The sequence below is a fragment of the Canis aureus genome, chromosome 8 (assembly GCF_053574225.1).
Source record: "Canis aureus isolate CA01 chromosome 8, VMU_Caureus_v.1.0, whole genome shotgun sequence".
Classification (NCBI taxonomy): Eukaryota; Metazoa; Chordata; class Mammalia; order Carnivora; family Canidae; genus Canis; species Canis aureus.
In genome coordinates this window covers 64,664,180-64,686,377 of record NC_135618.1, presented here as the reverse complement: position 1 = coordinate 64,686,377, position 22,198 = coordinate 64,664,180, and the positions used below count along the sequence as shown (strand labels likewise).

The following is a 22,198-nucleotide window of genomic DNA, read 5'->3' as shown; positions in this document are numbered from 1 at the left end:
ACACACACACACACACACATACACACCCTGGCTGGACACAGCTCCTGGAGGCAGGTGAGGACCTGTTTTTCTCCTGCTGTCCCAGCCTCCAGGACAGGGATCTGCTCCAGGTTTGTTAAGAACCTCATGGCGCCCTCTCTGCTATGAGCCCAGTACCCCTGGACCGGCCCAAAAGCTGGAGGTGTGCAAGGGGTGTGCAGCAGAGAAAGAGGACAGAACCGAGATCAGCAGGTGGGGGACAGAACTGTTGGCTGGCACGGATCAGGGCAGACGAGAGGGTGAGCAGGTAAAAACTGCTCTTGGAAAGGAAATCCCATGAGGACGGTGGTGTGAGGAAGCGCAAGAAGGTTCTGCACGGCTCCAACAGCAAGGCAGACATGCTAGGAGACAAGTAGCTTTTTTTTCCTAGGCTTCAATTATGATGTTAAATTAATACTCCAGGGTGACGTGGAGTATCAGAAGCTGCAGGTCAGATCTGTCTTTTCAGGCCTGTTTTCCAGATGCAGAAGGAGAGTGAAAAGCGGGGAGATTTTCTATGCGCCAGACACAGGATTCTGTAATAGCATTAACTCAGTAAAATGACATGCCATTCATACATAGTAAATCCCACAGGAATAAAATCTGATTTACGAACACTTGTTAGAAGTGAATTTATACAGAAAAAAATAAATCCTTTCTTGGAGGAATGAATTGCTTAATGTTAGGAAAGCAAATGGCGAGGTGCCTGGCTCTGTTAACCCTCTAGGCGCAGTGAGAGATGCTGCGGTGGGGGTGGGGGTGGGGGTGTCAGTGTGGAGGCCAGGGGAGCCCCTCAGCCCAGTGCCTCATCCCCAGCGGCCCACGTGCCCACTCGTCTGAGGGAGAACCCCATCAGGGATCTGCCTTCCTAAGAAGCAAAGGCAGGTGGGCTGGTGGAGAAAGCTCCAGCTGTGTGACCTGTCCTGCCTCTGCAGTGACACCAGAGAGCTGGTCATGCATGTGGCCCAGCTACAGCTGTGTGGGGTGGGAACGGTCCAGGGCACAATTACATTCTAGTGGTGCAAAGAACGGGTCTCAGGGGTAATTATGACAATTTTTTTAAAATTGAGGAGAATAGGGACACCTGGGTGGCTCAGTGGTTGGGCGCCTGCCTTTGGCTCAGGGTGTGATCCTGGAGTCCTGGGATCGAGTCCCACATCAGGCTTTCTTCATGGAGCCTGCTTCTCCCTCTGCCTGTGTCTCTGCCCCTTTCTCTATGTCTCTCATGAATAAATAAATACATTTTTAAAAAAAATTCTCAAAAAATTTTAAAAAATAAAATGCATCAAGTGTACTAATCTGAAGCCTTTGGAGTGTTTTGTGTTATGTGTATAACCCACCGTTGGCATAGAGATACAGAACAGAGCACTCCCAGAACCCCGAGGGGTTCCCTCATGGAGCTTCTCTGTGCTTCTATGCCAAGAGACAATCACGTTTTGTCTTCTAGAAACCCCCACCCATTTGGGTTGTTCCTGACCTTCCTATATATGGAGTCTAGCTTTGCGCCATGTCCATTTGTCCATTTCTCTGATGGGGGTGATCCATGCAGCAACAAGCACTTATTGAGCACCTACTGTGTGCCAGGCCTGGCCCTTATACTGAGGAATGCAAAGGTGAGCCAGGCGTCAGAGGGCTGGAAGCTGGAATGAGGGGCATGAGGCGAGGGATAAGCTGGTCTGTGGCTGTACCCATAGAGTGTTTCCACATGTGGCTCCAGGAGCCACACCTACATTTCTGAGATGCACCCAGCTCACTGTTCTCGTGATACTGAGTAGTGTGATTCATCTGTTTGACACTTTACAAGTCCTGTGAAAAAATACTGTTGCATTTGGGCAGTGGTGTAGATGAGGCAACAGACTGAGGGAGGCCCAAACCACCCACGTGACGGATCCAAGACATAAGGCTCATTGGTGAGCAGAGCCAGGTCCAGAACCTGGGTGTGCTACGCCGAGCTGCCTCCTAAAGGAAATCTGCTGCACCTACTTTATCACCCACAGGCCAACAAAGACAGAGTGGATGCCCACACCATGGATCCCGGGTGGAGAGAGAGAAAGAAAGTCAACATTTTGGCTTCCCAGTGCCCAGGCACTTTTGGAGGCGGGGGGTAGGGGGTAGGGGAGTCAAGGCAGGCGTCCCACCTGTGCTGCAGCTCCTGTATCTTCTATTCTGTCCGTGCAAGACCAGGGCAAACACCACCAGCAGGATGACTATCAGGCTGGAAAGCGCCATCACCAGGAGAAACCACCACTCCTCGTAGAACGGGGTTTCCACTTGAGCTGCAGGGCACATGAACACACGGTCACCCATGACAGACTCCTGCCACCTGTCTCCAGACCAGGTGGTGGGGCTTCTAGTGCAGGGGGGTGAGGGAGGGTGTGACGGGCAGCCCTGGAGTCACAGGAAAGATGAACCCCCCACCTGAGATGGGTTAGGTGGCTGATTGGCTGGCTTCCCAGACATAAGCTCGGCCACGATGGGCCCCTCAGTGGGCTGCTCCTCCTCGGTGGGAACCGGCTCTGGCCCTTCTGGAGCCCAGCTCCTGTCCCAGAGCTCGCCCTGTCCTCGTCCATCCACCACCCTTCCCGTGACTTCCCCTGATTTCATCTGCTTACAGCTGGTGTCCGGGGTAAAGGGAGGAAGGTGCCTCCCAGTTGGCCCCTGGGGCCCCTCACACTCTCCACCACGGCCACCACCCTACAACCTCTTTCCAGCAGCTTCGCCTCTTTCTGACTTCCCCCAATCCCTTTTGCACATTGTTGCCAGAGAGATCTTCCTCCGATGGAAACCAACGGTCCCTCCCTAAAAGCCTTCAGTGGCCCCACATTAGCCACAGGGCACAGTCCAAGCCCGTGAGGCCCCGTGGTCTGACTCCTGCTCACTCCTGGTGCTGGATCCCCACCACACCTGTGTAGAAACCTCTCGTCGAAAGCGTTCCCCACTGGCTACCTCTGCCACAGCAGGCCTCCCCGAAGGCCGGGGCTGTGTTTTATTTATTATGTGCCTCCAGCAAAACTGAGCAGAACAACTGGCCCCATCCTTGGATATGTTTTTTGAGAGACAAACAGAAAAGGTTCATTTAAAAGTTGCTTTGAAGAAGGATATCCTTCTTGTTCATGTTTTATTCTGTTTACAAAGAACAGAAAAATGGGAAATGTTTCTTGGTAGGTGCTGGCTGGCCGTCGGGTCCCACTGGTGCCTTCCACATGCCCCCCTGCAGGGGAGCTGGCTGGGAGGCAGCGGACACAGGACGGAATGGAAAGCCTCTTGTGGGCAAGGCCCACTGTCCACCTCCCAGCTACTGAAGCCCACAGAAAACACATCTACCTTGTGCTAAATCTCTCCCTCATGGAGAAAAATGTGTGCACACTGGGGATAAAAGGGGGGGGGGTTGTTGACTTTGGATCATGCAGCTGCACAGGGCTTCTTGGGAGATGGCAGGATTCCAAATCCAAACATGTGAGTGGTTTTCAGGCTGCACACAACGTGCTCCATATAATGAGCCAACAAATCCCAACTGACCACCCAGTCAGGCCTGGAAAAGAAAGGCCTCGGTGGCCACAGGAGGCCTCCCGCCCAGGGAGCACCGCAGATCTGCCGTCGGGCCCGAGGCGGAGCAGACAGGTGCTGACCTGTTGGCTGCTCTGAAGGACGCAGGAAGCTGACGGCAGCCCCCCCAGCTGCCTGGCTACCAAGAGTGTGCAACGGGCTTTGGGGGAACGGCCTGCCCACGGGCCCAGGAACAGAAGGGCGAGGGGGCCGTGTTCTCCCGCAGGAACCAGCCTATGCGCTCGGCTGCCTTCGTGTGGGACAGCGAAAGGCTCTGTGCATTTGGAATTGCTTTACGTGGATTTTTTACAGAGGAACTGAGAAGCGCAAACCTTGAATCTCTCAATTGGGGTGATGGGTGCCCAGGGATTCCTTATTCTCTTGTCTCTCTTATGTTAAACTTTTCATAAGAAAAATGGAGGAAATGAGAAAATTTTGATTTTTTCTAAGTCTTACTGTTAAGCAAGCTGGCAGTGTGCTGGGTCTCCTTCTGGCTGCCAGCCCCGCGGGGCCCCAGCCTGCCCACGGACACTGTGCTTCCTCCAAATTCATGGCAAAGAGCAGACAAAAGACATTTTCAATTTAAACCAGGGGAGTGGGCAGCTTAAACGAATCTACGTGCAGGGGAAGTACGACATGTCACTCTTGATCAGAGGGGCGTCAGTCTGGTTTCTGGCCTTGCCTGTGCCCCTGCCTGCGCCGCTCTGCCAGCTACCTTCCTGAACCACCTTCATGCTGCTCCCTGCGATCCCTCCAGCTGCTGGGCTGATCCACTGTAGGGCCCTGGGTGGCATGACACTGTGTTTTGTGGGGTCCTCGCAGGGGGGGTCCTCCAAGCCGCCCCCGTAATGCCAAGTGTAGCTGGGGTTGAGGCCGGCCTCCTCGGTCCTCCCTGCCTAGGGTCCTGCTGCTGGGACTTTATCTCTGCTGCTCCTTTCTCCTGTGTCCTCGCCCCTATGCACCCCTCACCACCCAGCTGCACGGCCCCCCTCTTCCAAGAAGTGCTTCCTGGCTCCCGGAGGGCACTTCCCCCCATTGCCACACCTCTTGCCACATGGCTGGTGAGGGCAGCTAGTCTGTCATCTCTGGGAAAGAAGGGGGCTCATCATCCCAGGTGGCCCCTCAGCCATCTCGGGGGAGGCCCTGATCAAGCACAACTTGGGTCCGGCAGCTGCTGGGGTGGTCTCTGCATTTCAAGCTTCATACAAGGCTCCCAAGTAAGGAACCTTCAGCCAGTGGGAGGGGCTGGGGACTGCACTGGGCCTGGGGATGCCTTCACCCCAGACAGCACACTGCTTAGCTCAAGCTGACTGCTCTGACTCTGGCCTGGGTCTCTGATTACGAAAAAATGAGACGGAAATTAAGACTTGCTCAAGCACAGTGTGGTGAGGACAGTGAGGGGTCTGGTGGTGGTGGTGGTCACATGGGCTCGGGTGTACACCTCTCCCCACCAGCACCGTGTCCTCCAGGCTGTGCCCCCGTCTCCTATCGAGTCTGCACAAAGCCTAGTGCATCCCTGGTTCTTTCCACCGTGGCTCCAAGTCACCCCCTCCCCCCTGAGAGGGAAGAGCTTCGCCCTGAGAGTTCCTTCCTCGGGCAGGGCTCCCTACCTGACACAGCCATGGAGGGGCTGCTGGGCTCCCCGTAGCCCGCCTGGTTAACGGCCACCACCCGGAACTCATAAGTCACTCCCTGCCTGAGCTTGTCCAGGCTGACGCTGTAGGATGTGGCACTCCGGGGGATGTCCTTCACAAACATATCCCATAGGCCTTCATCTGAAGAGACAACAAGAGAGCAGAGGTTAGGTTTGCTTTTTTCCTGCCTTTGACATGGTGCCTGCCCTGCTGTGGATTCATAGCCACCCTGGCTGAAGGCCCCTGATTTGAGAGCCAGAGGCCAGTTAAGTAGCATGGGGCGGGGGGCTGGGGAGGAGGCCAGCCTCTCCCATGGACAGACTCTGCTGAAGCTGCAGGCTAGGCAGTGCTCCTGAATGTTCTCCTCACCATCGGATCTCACCAGATCCCACTGGATCCCACCAGACTCCAGGCCTCCCTCTGGTTTCTGACTTGCTGTCATCTTCTGTTGTGGATTTCTGACTCCCTTCTGGCTGGCTGTGGTCCCAGCCGCAGTGTGCACCCCTCCTCAACTCCAGGATCTTGCCTCCCTGGCCCACGCACTGATCACCTGCCCTCCTGTGCACCCCTGCCAGGCTTCTGGATTCTTTGGAACACCTGGGGGGCTCCCCTTGCATCCTAACTGGAAATGACAATATCACCAGGGGCCCAGAGATGACTTCACACCACAGTGTCTTTTACCAGCCAGCTTGCCAGTGCAGTGAGGCCATCACACATGCCACGCAGCCTTGGAGCAGACATGTCACTAGCTCTCCAGCAGGAAGGGTGCTCGTGACAGCTGGCACGGGGACGTGGGCTCACCCCGGGGACTCTGCCCTAACCTTGCACACCACACTCCCAGAGTGTGAGGGCATGCTTGCTGCCCTCCACTCTGCTCATCCTTTGGGGTGGCTGCTGCCTCCAACCTGCCCTATTCCCTTTTTATTCTATGCCCCAGTGCTACCAAATCCAAGTGTAAATTAGACAATTATACACTGAATTTTGAAGAGATACTTGCACACTCGTGTTCATGGCATTATCCACAATAGGTGGATAGTCAAAAGGTAGAACAACTCAAGTGTCCATCAACAGATGAACGGATAAACAAAATGTGGTCCATCCGTACTGCAGAATATTATCCAGCCTTAAAAAGGGAGGAATCTTGGCACCTGCTCCAACACGGATGAACCCTGAGGACGTGGTGCTCTATGAAAGAAGCCAGAGAGAAGAGGACAGACGCTGTGTGATCCCACTTCTAGGAGGTCCCTGGACTCGTCAAATTCATGGACACACAAGAGTAGACGGTGGTGCCAGGGGCTGGAGGTGGGGGGGTCAGTGTTTAATGGGGACAGAGTCTCAGTTTGCAAAGATGAAGATGTTCTGGAGACAGACGGTAGTGATGTCTGTGTAACATTGTGAATGTTCTTAACGCCACTGAACTACGCATTCGTAATGATGAATTTTATGCTATGTGTTTTTTGCCACAATAAACATACACGTTTCAAATTTATCTAAACCTTGACATGTAGGAAAACGTTCATAAATTGAAATTAAAGCCACAAAGTTAGGATGCAGAGACACAGGAAGAAGCCAATAGATCTGATTCCGGGGCATTCTACCAAAGGGGCAAGGAAATGTGATCAGCGATGTCATCAAAATCGCAGAGACAGAAGAGCACCGTGGCTGAAGGAGGACAGAGTCTGGAGCTAGAGAGTCCTGGCGCCAAGCCTGGCCCCAGCACACCTCAGCTGTGTGACCTGAGGCAGAATTGCTAACCTCTCTGGGCTTCAACTGCAGAATGGTGACAACCAATGGTGACAACATAGATTTGTTTTGAGGGTTAAACAAAGGTAATACTCATAAAGTGCTTCTAACGGTGCGGTACACAGAGCAAGCAGCGTCCTACAAAGTGTATATAAATCCAATCTCGAAGGAGGTGGTTTGGTAAAAAGTGGGCTCAGAGGCCAAAATGTTCATTTGAAGTACTGATCCTCCATGAATTACAATTTCTTTTACAGGCACAGGTATGTGATCTTTTTAAAAGACCAGGAGATCTGGAGAGGAAAGGCACGTTTGAATATGCATGCGCACATGCTGACAGCCTTCCGGGGGCTGAGGGTTATCTGGCTCCAACCTTATCATGCACCTCGGAACACCAGATATGCTCAAGTGGATTAGCCCAACAGTACACAGAAAGAAAATTGCTAGTGTATAAGTCCGTATTTGCATAGGATTTAGAGTTTGCACCGATTAAGTCCTTGCAGCCACAGGTTAATGAAGGAATGGCTGTGAATGAGATTTTAAAGGTACAAATTTCTGCACAGGCAGAAAAATAGCATGATGATTATTTATTTCTAAACATTCGCATTTATACTCCTTTCTTACCAAGGTACCCATTACCATTAATAATGTCAAAATGGCAAGCCATAGCTTTAAGTCCACCCCTCCCTCCGCCTGCCCCAATAGATTGAGGTTTGCACATGGAATAACTGCTAAGATGTCCATTCTGAGTTTTGCACAAGAATAACCTTGGAATAATGGGTGCAGAGGGAGCATTTTCTCTACATATGCTACTCCCTGTGCCTCGGGAGCACTATGGCTCCATCTTCCTCTCTGCTGCCTTCTACCCACCCACACGTTCATCCCACAGATACTGAAGTGCTCACTCTTTGCTCAGGCCCTGTCGGGGAATTAGGTGAGATTTCTGTTCATATAAGCAATTCATAGTCTAAGGGCAGGGGTGGAGGCAAATCAACAAGGTCACTTCTCCTTTCTGACTCCTCTTGACCTCACTCCACACTCCAGCTTGCTTCCTACCAATGGGCTTTCTGAGCACTCCTTCACATTTACCTATTCTCATCATTGGGTCCTTGAGTTTTTCAAGAGTTCAGTAAATATCTATTGATGTGACCCATCTCCCCATCCATCCATCTCTCCATCCATTCATCCTTCCACCTATCCAGTCATCCATCCATCCACCCACTCACCCTTCCTTCCTTCCTTCTACCATCCATCTGTTCACCCACCTATCTATCCATGCATGCATCCATCAATCCATCCACCATCCATCTACCATTCATCCTTCCATCTATCCAGTCATCTGTCCCATCCACCCATTTATCCTTCTTTCCTTCCTTCCTTCCTTCCTTCCTTCCTTCCTTCCTTCTTTCCTTCCTTCCTTCCTTCTATCCATCTACCCTCCATCTACCCATCCATCCATCCATCCATCCACCCACTTACCTTTCCTTCCTTCCTTCCTTCCTTCCTTCCTTCCTTCCTTCCTTCCTTCCTTCCTTCCTTCTATCCATCTACCCTCCATCTGCCCATCCATCTATCCATCCATACATACATCCACCCACTTACCCTTCCTTCCTTCCTTCCTTCCTTCCTTCCTTCCTTCCTTCCTTCCTTCCTTGCATCTGTCCATCTATCTATCCATGCATCCATACATCCAACTATCCATCCATCCATCATCCATCTGTCCATCCATCCGTCCATCCATCTACCATCCATCCGTCCATCCATCTACCATCCATCCATCCATCCATCCACCCATTTTTGTATCTCCATAGCCCTTTGCAGGGCCTGGCACAAGCAGGCTTCTAGTAAATGCCTTTAGCACTTACTATGAGCAAGTCATGAGGAAGTAGTCTAAGGGCTTTAAATGTTGACTGAATTATTCAGTCGTTTTTCCTCTAAGAGGACAGACAAGAAGCAACTGGGTAGTTCAGTCAGTTGAGCATCTGACTCTTGATATTCAGCTCAAGTCCTGATCTCAGGGTGGTGGGATCAAGCCCCATATCAAGGTTCTGAGCTCAGTGCAGAACCCACACTCTCTCTCTCTCTCCTCTGCCCCTCCCCTCAACTCTCTCTCTCTCTCTCTCAAATAAATAAAATCTTAAAAAAAATAAAATAATAGACAATTTTATGCTGTAAGAGACTCAAGAAAAAAAGGGCTCTTTTAAAATTAATGTTGCTTAAACCATTGCAATTAAGGGACTTGTGTGAAAGGTATTCTCAGACTGTTCTGAGTAGGTCTGAACTCTTCTGGAGTGGGTTCTCTGAGTGTCTTTTGCATTAATGTTTCTGTAATGCTTTCCTGCTACTGAAGAAAAAAAATTATTTCCTCTTCCTCTGCCATCACCTAAAGGCCACATTTTATTTTAAGCGCTCTGTCATAGCTCCAGGAATTGTGTTCATTTTTCAAAAAAAAAAAAAAAGTTTTAAAATATTGATATAGAATCTCAACACAGAACAATTTAGCGATCCGTTTACATTGAAAAATACTGGGGGAGGGAGAGTCATAGCAAGAGAATTTCCTTCTGAGCTAACAGAAGAAAATGTTCTCGTTTTTATTTTGCTAATTTTTCTTTGCCAAAATTAGCGCATTCGGCATTTCAGACGTCGCTTGTAATTCACTGGGCGATCTGTCTATACTATCATTTCCATCGTGGTCCTGAGTGGGTAAGGAAAGCCTGCCAGCTGTTGAAGCGTCCACTCTGTGCCTCCACCGTGGATTGTTTTTCTCATTTGTATTATGCCGTTAAATATCTCAATAAATCAATGATGGAGAAAAGTATCTCTACAAATTAGGGGGGAAAATAACATTACAGAACTATTAGCTATAATGAGGTTTGTGCAACTGATTTTCCACGCACCAGGATAATCCCCAGCGCCGGATTCCCATCTCAATCAACACGTGGGAGGCACACATGCCTTTGTACATTTTACGGGCCATTCTGGGGATCCAGCTCAGCCAGCCCTTAGACCACAGGTGAGGCTCACCCCTACCAGGAGGCTCAGGGGATCCCAGCCTGGTTTCCCATTCCCACTCAAGGAGTTCCTACATTACCATCTTGGGTTTCTCAGGATGGAAAAGAGTCGAAATGTCTTCTGAAGCTACATTCCTGAGTGTCTGATGCCTGGTGCCATGCTTTGAATGTCCTGGGGGTCCTACTGACCTTCAGGATGGGGGGGGGTCCATGGCGGGGAGGGAGCCCAAATCACACTTATGTGTGGGGTTCCTGGATGCCCAAGGTAACACCTGCTTGGACTTCTGCTTCTGAAACACCTGCCAGGGAAAGGACACCCCACAAGGTAAGCAGGTGGGACACTGCTGAGAAACTTCCCAAATATTCCTAAATGGATCCCAGTGATCACATGTCCCAAGTCGGGCTGACCTCAGGGGAGGCGATGAGAAGCCACATTCTGACTCCTCAGTGGTTTGGTGTTTCTTTGAAGAATATGAACTCTTTGGGGGCACCTGGGTGGTCCAGTAGTTGATTGCCTGCCTTTGGCTCAGGTCATGATCCCAGGGCCCTGGGATCGAGTCCCACATCGGGCTCCCTGCATGGAGCCTGCTTCTCCCTCTGCCTATGTCTGCCTCTCTCTGTGTGTCTCTCATGAATAAATAAACACAATGTTAAAAAAAAAAAAAAGAATATGGACTCTGCTTTGTCTTTGCTGCCTTGACTGCGTTATCTGTGCCCTAAATACAGGAAGTGGCTGAGAGTAAAGATCCCTGAAGAAAGAACCCTTTCGCACCTAAATAGGTTTCGTTGCCTTAGAACAGACCTGCCTGCAGCCGACAGAGCGAGTCTGTTTCCATCTCGCAGCCCCCGCCTCTCCCCCGCCCAGCGGCAGGAGGCACATCTGCTCCCAGACAATGTCCTAATAAACCTGGAAACATGAACACTTCTCTCCTGAATTGAGACAGAGCCCAGCTCAGGCACATCCGAGGGTCGCTCAATTTATCCCTCCAACGCCCAGAACCGAGCTGCGTGCCGCAGGTATTCAGACAGACGCCAGGCCAACAAAAGTTTGATTTCATGGACAATTAAACAGGGTCTCCATGCTGAATGAAACTGTCACTCACGGGCCCCAGATTTCTGGTTCCACTAACTCACGCAACCAACAACGTGACTGTCAGCCTGCAGCTCTGAGCAAATGGAGGCCTGTCAGCTGTTTATTCCTTAAACACTGCCTTTTCTCTTTGTATCGGTGGTCAGTCTCAGTCTGAAATTTAACAGAAGCAGGGGGTGCTCATGCACGGGGCTAAATATCTCTGAGAAGAAAAAAAAATCACCTTTTATCTGATCCTGGTTTAAGGAGGAGACAGAATGAGGTGGATGTCTAGGAGCAAAGGACACCTGTGCCGGGTGAGCTCAGGAAGAGGAGGCCGCAGCGGATACAGGGGTGGGTGTGAGGCGGGCAGGACTGACTGCCCGGCCGGGGAGGGTCAGCAGCCGGCCGCCGCATTTGCTGACTCAGGGATTTCTGTGAATTTTAAACCTTTGGGAAAAGGTTGGTTTTTTTTTTCTTTGTTCGATTGAAAAGTCCCAGGGCCGAAGACCCGAATGAACAAAATGAGTGGGGAGGGAGCTGGGAGATGCTGGAGGCGGGGGGCAGGGGGGGCAGGGTGGCGATCAGGGACCAGAACTAGGGGCCTGTCCTCCTGCTGACCAGCTCTCATCTCTGGGCTATCTACACTCATTTGTGAAAAAGGCAGAACAATGTCTGCCCGCACCGAGTACATCCTAAATATGAATTTCACGGCTGCTTCGGAGGGGAAAATATATTTATAGTTCCTTTCGTGCCATTCCAGTCTATTGTGTAAATATGTAAATTTGGTTTCGTGATCTACACAATAAACTGCCTTGGGATAATTTGTGTAAATAAATCATCTGCATAAGCCCACTGCATAGTTTCCTCTGCCTTCCAGGGAATTTTGCAACACCGACGAAGAGGAAACGTACGCACAAGTGGAGACATGCATCTTTGGCAAGGCTGTCCTTGGGTCTGCACTCACTGACCGTCCTTCCCAGGAATGTTCCAGCCCGAGATGCAAATCTCATAGCTGGGATCCCTGGGTGGCACAGAGGTTTGGCGCCTGCCTTTGGCCCAGGGCGCGATCCTGGAGACCCGGGATCGAATCCCACATCGGGCTCCCGGTGCATGGAGCCTGCTTCTCCCTCTGCCTGTGTCTCTGCGCCTCTCTCTCTCTGTGACTATCATAAATAAATAAAAATTAAAAAAAAAATCTCATAGCTGCTGTTTGGTTCTATCTCCGCGTTAGGACAGCATGGGGAGATCCCACAGAATTTGTAGGGGTTACGGTGACCATGCAGGAGAGCCAGAGGATGCTCTGCCATCTGCCCCCACCTGCCTGGGCTGCCCCGGCCCTGCTGGCCACCTCACGACACCAGCCACTAGCTGACAAGCCACCTGCCTCCCGGGGGCAAGATGGAGATTTGGCTGGGTGAGAAGATGGCACGCCGAGCAGACGGGCGGGTGGGGGGCGGCGAGGGGCAGGGGCCACCTCACACAAAGTGGCTCAGGCTCCCCAGACACCCATTGGGGAGGAACCCCCGTGTGCTGCATGGATCCCATCAAAAATAAGGCCTGCTCATGAAAACCTGGGTCCATCTTACCAGATCCGCGCTCCCATTGAAAACCACTCCCCTGCGAGGAGAAAGTCTTGCCAGAGAGCTTCGGTGGAGAAAATAAGATAGAGCGTTTAATGTTTTGTGTAATGAGGCCTGTAATAGATGACAGCTGAGATCCAAAGCCCTAAGGCACCAGCAAGGTGTTTAAATATTGACAATCCATAAAAGCATTTCATTTGCCTCTGAGCTGCTGCTGGCCCCAGTCACCGGAGGCAGGAAGCGCCCTTCCGAGGGGAGACAGGGAGCCCCGCAGCCGCTCTGGTTCCGTCCACGGTCTGAAAGGGGAAATCTGTCTCAGAAGTGGAGGCCAAATTTTTAGCGCTCATTGAACAAGACAGCGTTTTGGAGGTCGGTTTCCTGTCACATCATAGTCCCTGGGGGCCGGTTTCCACATAGCGGCACCAACCTGCCCAGTTCAGGGTCCTGCTGATCTCAGGAGGTGCCCATCTGGCCGAGGACCTCGGGGTACGGGGCTCCATGAGAAACCCAGGCCCGCATCCCAGTTAGCTCGTCTTCACACCACCATCCACGCTCCCTAAAGCTGCATTTCTGGCCAATAAGCAACCCGCTTCCTTCGTTATGGTGGATGAATGAGCACATGATAACCCAAAGAGAATAGCTCCCCAGGCAAGCCTGAGAATCAATACCTTCTCTTTACTCAGAAAGTGCCAGAATGTGCTCTCCACTGTTCAGATTCTGAGCCCATACACCCGTGTCTGGCTGCTGATGTGATACATTCCCCACGGCTGATCTCTGACACGAAAATGCTCGTTTCAAAGATGTGCTGTTGCACTTGATTGAACAGGACACCATCCATGGGATATATATATTTAAAATCTTAAGCTGAGCTTTTTATTTTGCGATAATTATAGAACCCCATGCAGTTATGGGGAATAATGCAGAGAGATACCATTTGCCCTCTATCTGGTGTCTGCCAATGGGATCATCATGCAAAACAACAGCACCAGCATCACAACTGGGAAGTGACATTGACACAGGCCAGACACAGAGTGACCTGCACCCCAATGACCCCACTGTGGTCCTCTCACAGACACGCATCCAGTGGGGTTCTTAACACTCTAGTCGGGGACCAAGCTCTCAGGCAGAAGGAAATGAGTTGGCAAGGGTCTTCTGTGTGTGTATCCTCCAGGGCCTCTTATCTTTCCTTGGTGCCACAGACCCCTTTGGCAATCTGCTGACACCACACCTCTTCACCTCTGAGAAGGTGAAGGAACACCTTCTCAGAATGACTTTAATGCATAAAATAAATTGTAAAAGGAATCAGTTATGTTGCTGATGCCTATAACTACCTAGAGGTGACTAGAGGTTCACAGCAGCCCCATATCACAGATATTCAGATCCTGTGAGTCATGTGCGGTTTTTGTTGCACTACCTGGTGGACTACATACATGGTTCTTTGGAATATGGGGTACAGAGGCTTGGATTTTGGTGAGTGCCACTAGGCCAGGGTCACACCGGGTAACAAGGTCCGGGAAGCGTTCAAATGATAAGGTCAACCATGCTGGGAAGTGCCTGCCAGTCCAGGATGAGATGGAAAGCAGTGGGATTTCTATTGCTGACAACTCCACAGTTTCTACAGCTACTTATGTGGTTTCCTACCTACTGTTGTGGGTTGAATTGCATCCCCTCAAAATTCATGTGTTCAAAGTCTGATCCCCAACATCACAGTATGTGATCTTATTTGGAAATAGGGTCTTTGCATGTGTCAAGATGAGGTCCTGAGTTGGGGCCCTTCCTAATCCTGTATGACTGGTTGTCCTCGTAAAAAGGAGAAAATTGAGCACAGGGACAGAAGGGTACAGAGGAAGAAGGCAGATATGGGGGTGGTGCCTCCAGAAGCCAAAGAATGCCCAAGATTGACATAGCTGGAGACCCTCCCTCACAGCCTCAGGGGACCCCACTGAGCCACACCTGGCCCTTGGATGGCCAGCCTCCAGATGGAGACAGTACATGCATGTGGGTTAAGCCACCCAGTGTGGGGTCCATGCAGCCAGAGTAGATGAACATGCCTGTGTTTATAAGGGAAGGAAATGCTGAATTTCAGTTAGAGGTCAGTGATGTCCATGGATCTCCGTAATTCTCTCAGGAGCCCTTGGTGGGCCTGGAAGCTCACAATGTAACCTTTGCAATGAATGCTCTCCCTAGATTTGGGGAGAAAAGCGTCGAGTTGCTTCTCTGGTGTCAGTGTAGCTTCTGCAGCCCTCGACTGGGCCCAGACCTGACCGGGCCTGTATTCCAAGCTCCTGCCAGTCTCTGCAAGGGCTCAGGAATTGGATGTTCTCAGCAGAGAGCTTGCTGTCTGCTCTCGGGGCCACCTGCTTCCAGAGGGATGGGGTGGGGGGCGGGCAGTGGCCACAGAAGGCCTGTCACTGATTTGAGACCCTCCACTTCCAGAACAGACCAAATGCCTTGCTCAACACAAGCTACCAGGACCCCTCAGCCTGACGCACTGAATGTGTGAGTGCTTGAGCCAAATAATTCTTCATATTGCCTTTAACAGATGCTGTTTTGGTCTCAGGCACCAGATTTTCTACCTGGAAGTTTCTAGGAGGTGTTTACAACTAGGAATCTCTCAAAAGCAGTTTGGCGGGCAGTCTGTCTGGCACAGTGATGTATGTGACCCTGCAGACCTTCCCTCTCGGTCCAACAGCTTCTTTAAATATCTGACTGCAAGGATGCCTAGCACCATGGACGGGCTCTGGCAGCGGGCTTTCTGCATGCAGCCCTGGCGCACCGTGTTTTTTCATGCTCAGATACTTGCATGACCATCTGAAGGTTACAGCGGACATGCTCAGTGTTCTCTGCATTTGGTGACACCCTCTAGCTCCAAGGAGTAACAGCCAGCTCAGTGCGGCAGAAATTGATTTTCTAATAATGTCCGTGCTTGGTTATTACTGTTGAATGGGAGGAAGAGAGCAAAAACCCTCTTAGGGCACACAGGGTAGGGAATGACCTTAGAGTCATTTCAGGAGCCTGAAAATGGGGCAGAGGACGTGTAGGCTTCCTGGGAACAGGCATCTTCATCATGACCAGAAAGGAGCAGGACTCTGTCTATCCGGGTGCAAACACACAGAGCCTGGGATGAGCCCCTGGAAGCACTCTTGAATCCTACTGATGAGTTGGAAATGTCTCTAAGTGTCCCTAAGTTTGCATGTACCTATTTCTGAGGAAGACGATACCACGTTCCCAGAGACCTGCACTGTGGCGCAACATGGAGAATCTCAGACCCGCAAGGTGGTGGAGGAGAGGGAGAGAAGGGCCCGACATTTCATCAGGGTGCCCTCATCTCTGTATCGTTAGGGAAAGGCTGAGAGGAGCCCAAGGGCTCTGATATTCAGACTCTGGGGTTGGCAGGTACCCAGACCCCCCCCCTTACCTGAGGGCCTGGCCTCGATGACGTAGCCAGTGGTGGGTGTCCTGCCTGCGTTTCCCTCGGTCCACTGCAGGGTCAGTTCAGAGGCAGACTTCGTGACCAAGACATCTCTGGGGGAGCCCGGAGAGCCTGTGGGATCAAAGAGGCAGGGGACGGTAGAGACTGGGACAGGTGGAGCCAGGCCTAGGTGGCTTAGCCTTGCCACATCACACTTTTCTCATCCTAGATGTGGGAAGGCTACATGGGTCTCTGGGATTGACCAGATGGAACAGAGATGAGCCATGCCATGGGCCCAGTCCTGTGCCTGATGTGCAGGGGCCTTGTGAACCTAGATTCTGCTACCCTCATCTTCCTAGGTGCCCAATAGTTTAAGTACAAAGCCATGTGGCTCCTCATCATGATGTGAACACTTCAAACTTCTCTTGTGTATCTGGTTGCCAAAATTCATGTGTGTTTGGGGTGCCTGGGTGGCACAATTGGTTGGATGTCCGACTTTTGGCTTTTGGCTCAGGTCAGGATCTCAGGGTTGTGAGGTCAAGCCCTGAGTTGGGCTCCGTGCTCAGCAGGAAGTCTGCTTGGGATTCTTTCTCCCTCTCTCTCTGCCTCCCACCAGAATAAATAAATAAACCCTTAAAAATTCACTTGTTTTCTCCCAACTTTTTCAGAAAACAACCCAAAACGTTACATGTTTAACACCTAAGAATTTGCTCATCTATATTTAACCAGTCCATCCATAAAAGATGGTGCTAGCACATGCTTTTGAAGTCACCCATGCTGCCAAAATGGTCCTGTGTTCCTGCCCACTCTGAGTGGGCCACGGTCGCTTAGCTGACGGCGAGGATGGACCCCTAGGTGGAAGGGGCACACCACTCGCCTCTGGCGCTGTACTGGGCGCAGGCCCCACCACAGAGCTCCACTTACCCTCAGCTGGCCCGGCCGTGACATTGGCTTGCAGTTCGGGCCCGTAGGCAATGGTCCGTGCTTGCACGCGGAAAAAGTAGGTGACTCCTTTGGTGAGGTCCCGCACCTTCAGCCAGCGCTGCCAGTTCCCGTTCACGTCCACCGTTACCACCTTGCTCACCCCTGGAACCAAGAGCAAAGGCCAGGAGAGGGCCACATTTAGAGAAGCAACCGAGCACCAACTATTTCTCCATGGCAACAGGGACAGCATCCCCGGCTTGCTAAGGAAGTATTGCTTACAATTAGGAGGAGTTTAAGTGGTGGTAATAGCCAATTTTCAGCACAGATACGTGTAATTAGTGTTTAAGTCTCATAAGTGGTGCTGGCAAAGGGAAGACCCAGCCTCATGGTGCCAAGCGGGGAGGTGGCCCAAGTGTCCCACACAGCACTGGGAAGACCGCCGTCCTCCTGCACCCAGGTCACTCTCTCCTCCCCTGCGCTCTGAGCGGCACCAGGATCTGTGTCGCTTGCATAGGTGACCTGGAGCTTCCTGACTTCGGAGAAGAGAACAGAGAAGAAGATGCAGGAGTTTTCATTTCAGCTAAAAGATGGGCTTCCTGCAAGAGGGGTCTCCAGCCCAAATGAGTTGGCCTAGCTGTGGCCTAAAGAACTCAAGCCACTGGTGAAAACTTTATCTTTGGATTTTGAAGCATTGATGAAGAAAGGCTGTCATGGCAAATATCGATGCCCTGCACTTGGAGAACCATGAGGACAGGGAGACATTTTCACTCCTAAATACATAACTGAAGCAAAAGTGTAGCTGGTAATTAGAAAATTGAGATTTAACATCGGGAGAGGAAGACACATAGTAAAAATTATACAAATGCAGCATTTTTCCGGGACAGAAATGGGGCTCTCTGATTAAAGTTTGAAGGTGATGTGTTAGAAAAAAGTCTTGTAAGCTCCTGACACAGCATGTGGGTGTCTCTGGGCATCCCTCGGGGTGGGGCGATGAAGAGGTGGCCCCTCTGACACTAGTCGGCAGAGCTGGTCGGGAGTGCTTCCCTAGCACCTGCCCCTGCCCCCGCCCCCGCCATTGGCCAGGCGCTCAGCGTGAATGGACGGGCCTGGGAGGTCATGGCTGGGCCTGCCCTCAGTGTGGATGGTTGGTGCCCTCGGACCCTTCATCCTTATATCTCTGTGACCTCAGAAGAGCCCAACAAAGTGTTAATGACAAAACGGGTTCATCCTTCAAAGTCATCAAAGCCAATGTCTTTCAACCTACAGTTGTCCAAATACCTTCCAGCTGATTCACTGTTTTCATATTATGCCTTTTGTAGAACACTGATTCAGCTAAATGATTCTCTTCCAAACTATGTCAGAATGTTTCTGTGTTTGAGTGACCTCTGAATTTGAGTTTTTCTGTTGAGGAACAGGGCCCTTTCTGCCCAGAGAACCTGCCCTCACTTTGCGTGGCTCAAGAAAGGGGCTTCAGGGTGACAGTTTGCACATACAATGACCACCATCAGCAAATGGATGGGATCTTTTTGGATATAAAGTTATTCTGGATGGCACCCCTCCTTTTTTTTTTTTTAATTAAAAAATGCCTTTCTTTTCCCCAGAGCAGAACAAACCCATGTGCAGATTTTGTGAATTCCAACCCACTAGGAGGTAGAGTTAGTCTGGCCTCCCCTGCATCTCAACTATGTCAGAATCTTATTTATTTAGTCAATTTTTAAACCGTGCCCTACTCTACAAAGCCCCGGGGTGCAATCATATAAAATACTACCATTTAAAACATTTAAAAAAAACATAAAAGTAGCTTTTCCATAAAATCCGTTCCCTAAAACATGAGAAGTGGCTCATGCTCCATGTGGTTCGGTGCTCCCCACCGTGACCAGGGGGCTGGCCAGGGGCGGCGAGGGGTGAGCCAGGCCCATCTTCCTGATGGAGTGACCACAGGGCCCATTGGCACTGAGTGGACGCTCTGCTCTCTGCTCCCTTGGCCAGGGCTGATGAGCATCTGGCTAGCCCGGAGTCTGCCCCGGAGTCTGTCCACGTGTATCCCAGGCACCGCCAGGGCCCAGGCGAAGAGGCAGGAAAAACAGCCAGGAAAATCACTACCGGCTGACATCACTGTTGTACAGCTTTTCCTCCATCTTCACCACACAGGCATATCTATGTGTCTAAGCACACATGTCATGTCTTTGGCAATCTTCACCAAAGGACTGGCATTACTGCAGATTAGTGCGATTCTAGCCCTTGCTAAACATGCCTGATGTTTTCACTTCATTTGCAGCCACATCTCTGGGAAACATTCTTGGAGGCATTGTGAAGATCTGGAAATTGTTCAGAGACCCACTTGCTACTTTCCTGATTTCCTACTGGGAATCCGGATAAAACATGAAGGAGACAGGGGTTGGTTTTCTCTAAGAGACCCCCCACTCAAGAGGCCCGTACACCGAGCTGATGGGCCAACTGCTGCCCTTGGGAAAGGGATGCAGCAAAGGCTTTGTGGAGGAATGAAGGGGGCCCCCACCCCCACCCCGGGAGAGCAGGATCTAGGTATGGAGGTGGGACGGCGAGGGCTGGACCAGCGGCCAGAGATGCTGGACAGTTTGACCTCCGCTGAGTGTGTTCCCCGTCACTGCCTTCTCTGGCTTCGTCCCTGAGTGTCTTGTCCTTTTCATGATATAACAGCATAGTCCTGTGGTCAACTGACATTTCCCTTCCCTCTTGCCAGCCAGAAGTCAAAATGCCCCAAAGGGCGTACGGGCAGAGAGAGGGCACGGGCAACCCTCTCCTGCTCTGAGTTTCTGCCCTTTACTGGCCTGTGTTCTTTTCTGGGCTGGATGGGGTCAGGACCTGTGGCTGCTGTCTGGCCAAGCCAGGGGCTCTGGCAGATGCCATCAGACCAGACAGGCACATGGCGGGGGGGGGGGGGGCATCCTGAAAAGTGATCCTGGCATTAGTGGCAAGCAGTGACAGCCCGAGAAGGTCAGGTCACGGGGTCGACCACGCGGCATGGACATGGGAGGACCTGGGGGCCCATGACTGGCTTCACCCTCAGCTGGAGCAGGGGTAGTGCTGCTTCAGGATGGCTTCTGCAGTTGACACAAAGAACCCTCAGACTCGCGGAGGGCCTGGCTCAGTGGTGGCTTCAATGCTTCCCATCACCTGCCCTGGGCCTGGACCAACCACGAGACATCAGGGAGTGTGGGATGCGCCGGAGCCATCCATCCATGGTCCAAGTTTGGGGGTCTGGATGGTTTCTTCTCTAGCACCCAGGGGACTTGATGAGGCTGTGCACCCCGAGATTCTGGAGAAATGCATGAGCCACTAAGCGAAAGTGCTTTCTCCTGAGTTCAGAGAATAGCACACTCACTGCCGAAGCAAGGAAAGCAGGAAGGAAGAACCAGCCCTCTTGACAGACAAGAGACGATGCTGATGACGGACAGACTTATTCCTTGTGGGAAGATGCAAAATAGTTGCAATCAAGTGACTCTGCCTATTGTCACTGGAGGGAGAATGACAAGCACCACTGGTGGCCATGAAATGCTTTGATGACCACTCCTCATGCCACTCTTGGCGGTGTTCACTGCGTGTTTACTTGCAGATGTGCAAGCACTCCAGACACATCCCCATTACCGTGGCTTTCGAACCCATCCACTGGGGTTCAAACCCCACGCGTGTCCGCATTCCTTACCTGCAGGCCCTGGGATGTCATCTTAAGGGCTCAAAGCCTGATTTCTTGTGAAATGCCAGTAAAAGCGGCCCTGACACTGTGCAGCTTTGTGAGGACTTGGAGGGCATATCTGCAGCTACTTTGCTTGGGCCTGGTTTGTAGTAATCCCTGCCTCAATGCACCTGAGAGGTGGGCATGTGCGTTGGGGCTGTGTCTACAGGGAGCAGAGAAAAAGCTCATGTCAGCTACGCATGAGGGACCTGAGTGTCTAGCTAGTGTCCTGTGAATGATGCCAACATTGCTGTAGAACGGCCACGTGACCACAACCCTGACAGCACCAGGAAACCACATGTGCAGGATCATCTCTCTGGAGGGGGAGGCAAGGCCATGGGGACAGATGTGTTGTGAGCCAGCAGGACTCTGGGACATCAGAACTGGATGTGTGGGGGATCACGAAGCAGGGCCCGCCATGGCTCACAACCAAGTGGTGATGATGGCCATGGTCTTGCCTGGCCAGCAAGTACTTTTTTACAAGAGTAGGGGAGCCAGCCTGGGCACCAGACCCAGGGGTGCCCACCACAGAGTTTCTAGAAATTCTACAAACCCATCAATGTACTTATTTGAATAAATCACTTATTTGAGGAAGTATGGGAAGACTACTGTCTTGATAAGGAAGGACTCTAAGGTCACTCAGGACCACAATTCTTGGTCCTTTCTCCTTTCCATGTCACTAGTTAATCTGCAGGGTTGGCTCAGGAACCAGTGTGTGTGTGTGCAAATGTGTGCGTACATGGGAGGGTGGAGACAGTCCTGGGCAGCAGGATGGATATGTCCAGTGGCTCCCTGCCCTTTGCCCATGCAGAATGAGCATGCACAGAACCTGGCTCCTTCTGGGCCCGTGCTGCTGGGACTCCAACCCTAGCCGTGCCCAGGCCACCTGGTCCCCAGCCAGGCAACCGGTACTGAAAAGAACACAGCATGTGCGGCCATGAGCCCTCTGCCATTTCACAAACTATAGGCCTGCCCTACCTTTACTGTTATTTACCAAAGTGCCTCAATTGTCTGAAACTCTTCCCTCACGTTTTTGCATCTTTGATTTGGGATTGATGATGCAAACGTATTGGGCCGCAGTTTACTGCAAGCATTTTTTCTTTCTTAGCACTTCATAAAATAACAATGAATCTTAGAGTCAATAATGGTATTTTAGATTCAATGACATAAAATCTAGTGCTTAAATTTTCTTCAAATCAACCCCCTGTTTTACTTGAATGTACTTATTTTAAAAGGAAACTTATCATGGCTTTAAATGGAGCGCCAATATTATTTGATGTGTTGGTTATATTTTTTCCTCCTAGACATTAAATAATCTATAATGTTTACAGCCTGGCTGTGTGTTTTACCAGGGGAAGCCCGCCCTGGGCTAGTCTCCCTTCCCTGGCCCCGGTGTTGGGCACACAGTGGGCGAGAAAGGATGTCTGTGGACCACTCCAAGAGCACCTCAGCTGTGTGTGGGGAGGAGGGATGGGTATACCAGAAATCGAAACAGCGCCAGAGGCAGTAACACAGCAGGAGCAGAGCAGTGCTCCCCAATGACAGA

At 51.3% G+C, this 22,198-nt stretch overlaps 1 protein-coding gene across 18 annotated transcripts in view; it reads right to left on the bottom strand.

The window, feature by feature from the left end:
• The window catches only part of SDK1 (sidekick cell adhesion molecule 1), an 894,112-nt gene that overhangs the window by 17,308 nt on the left and 854,606 nt on the right, over positions 1-22,198 (bottom strand). For all 18 annotated transcript variants that reach the window (XM_077907645.1, XM_077907637.1, XM_077907636.1 and 15 more), the window contains 4 exons: positions 16,938-17,099; positions 16,020-16,145; positions 5,175-5,339; positions 2,157-2,294 (listed from right to left, as the gene is read on the bottom strand). In XM_077907645.1, the coding sequence (XP_077763771.1) occupies positions 2,157-2,294; positions 5,175-5,339; positions 16,020-16,145; positions 16,938-17,099 (591 nt within the window). The remainder of the gene's footprint in view (positions 1-2,156; positions 2,295-5,174; positions 5,340-16,019; positions 16,146-16,937; positions 17,100-22,198) is intronic.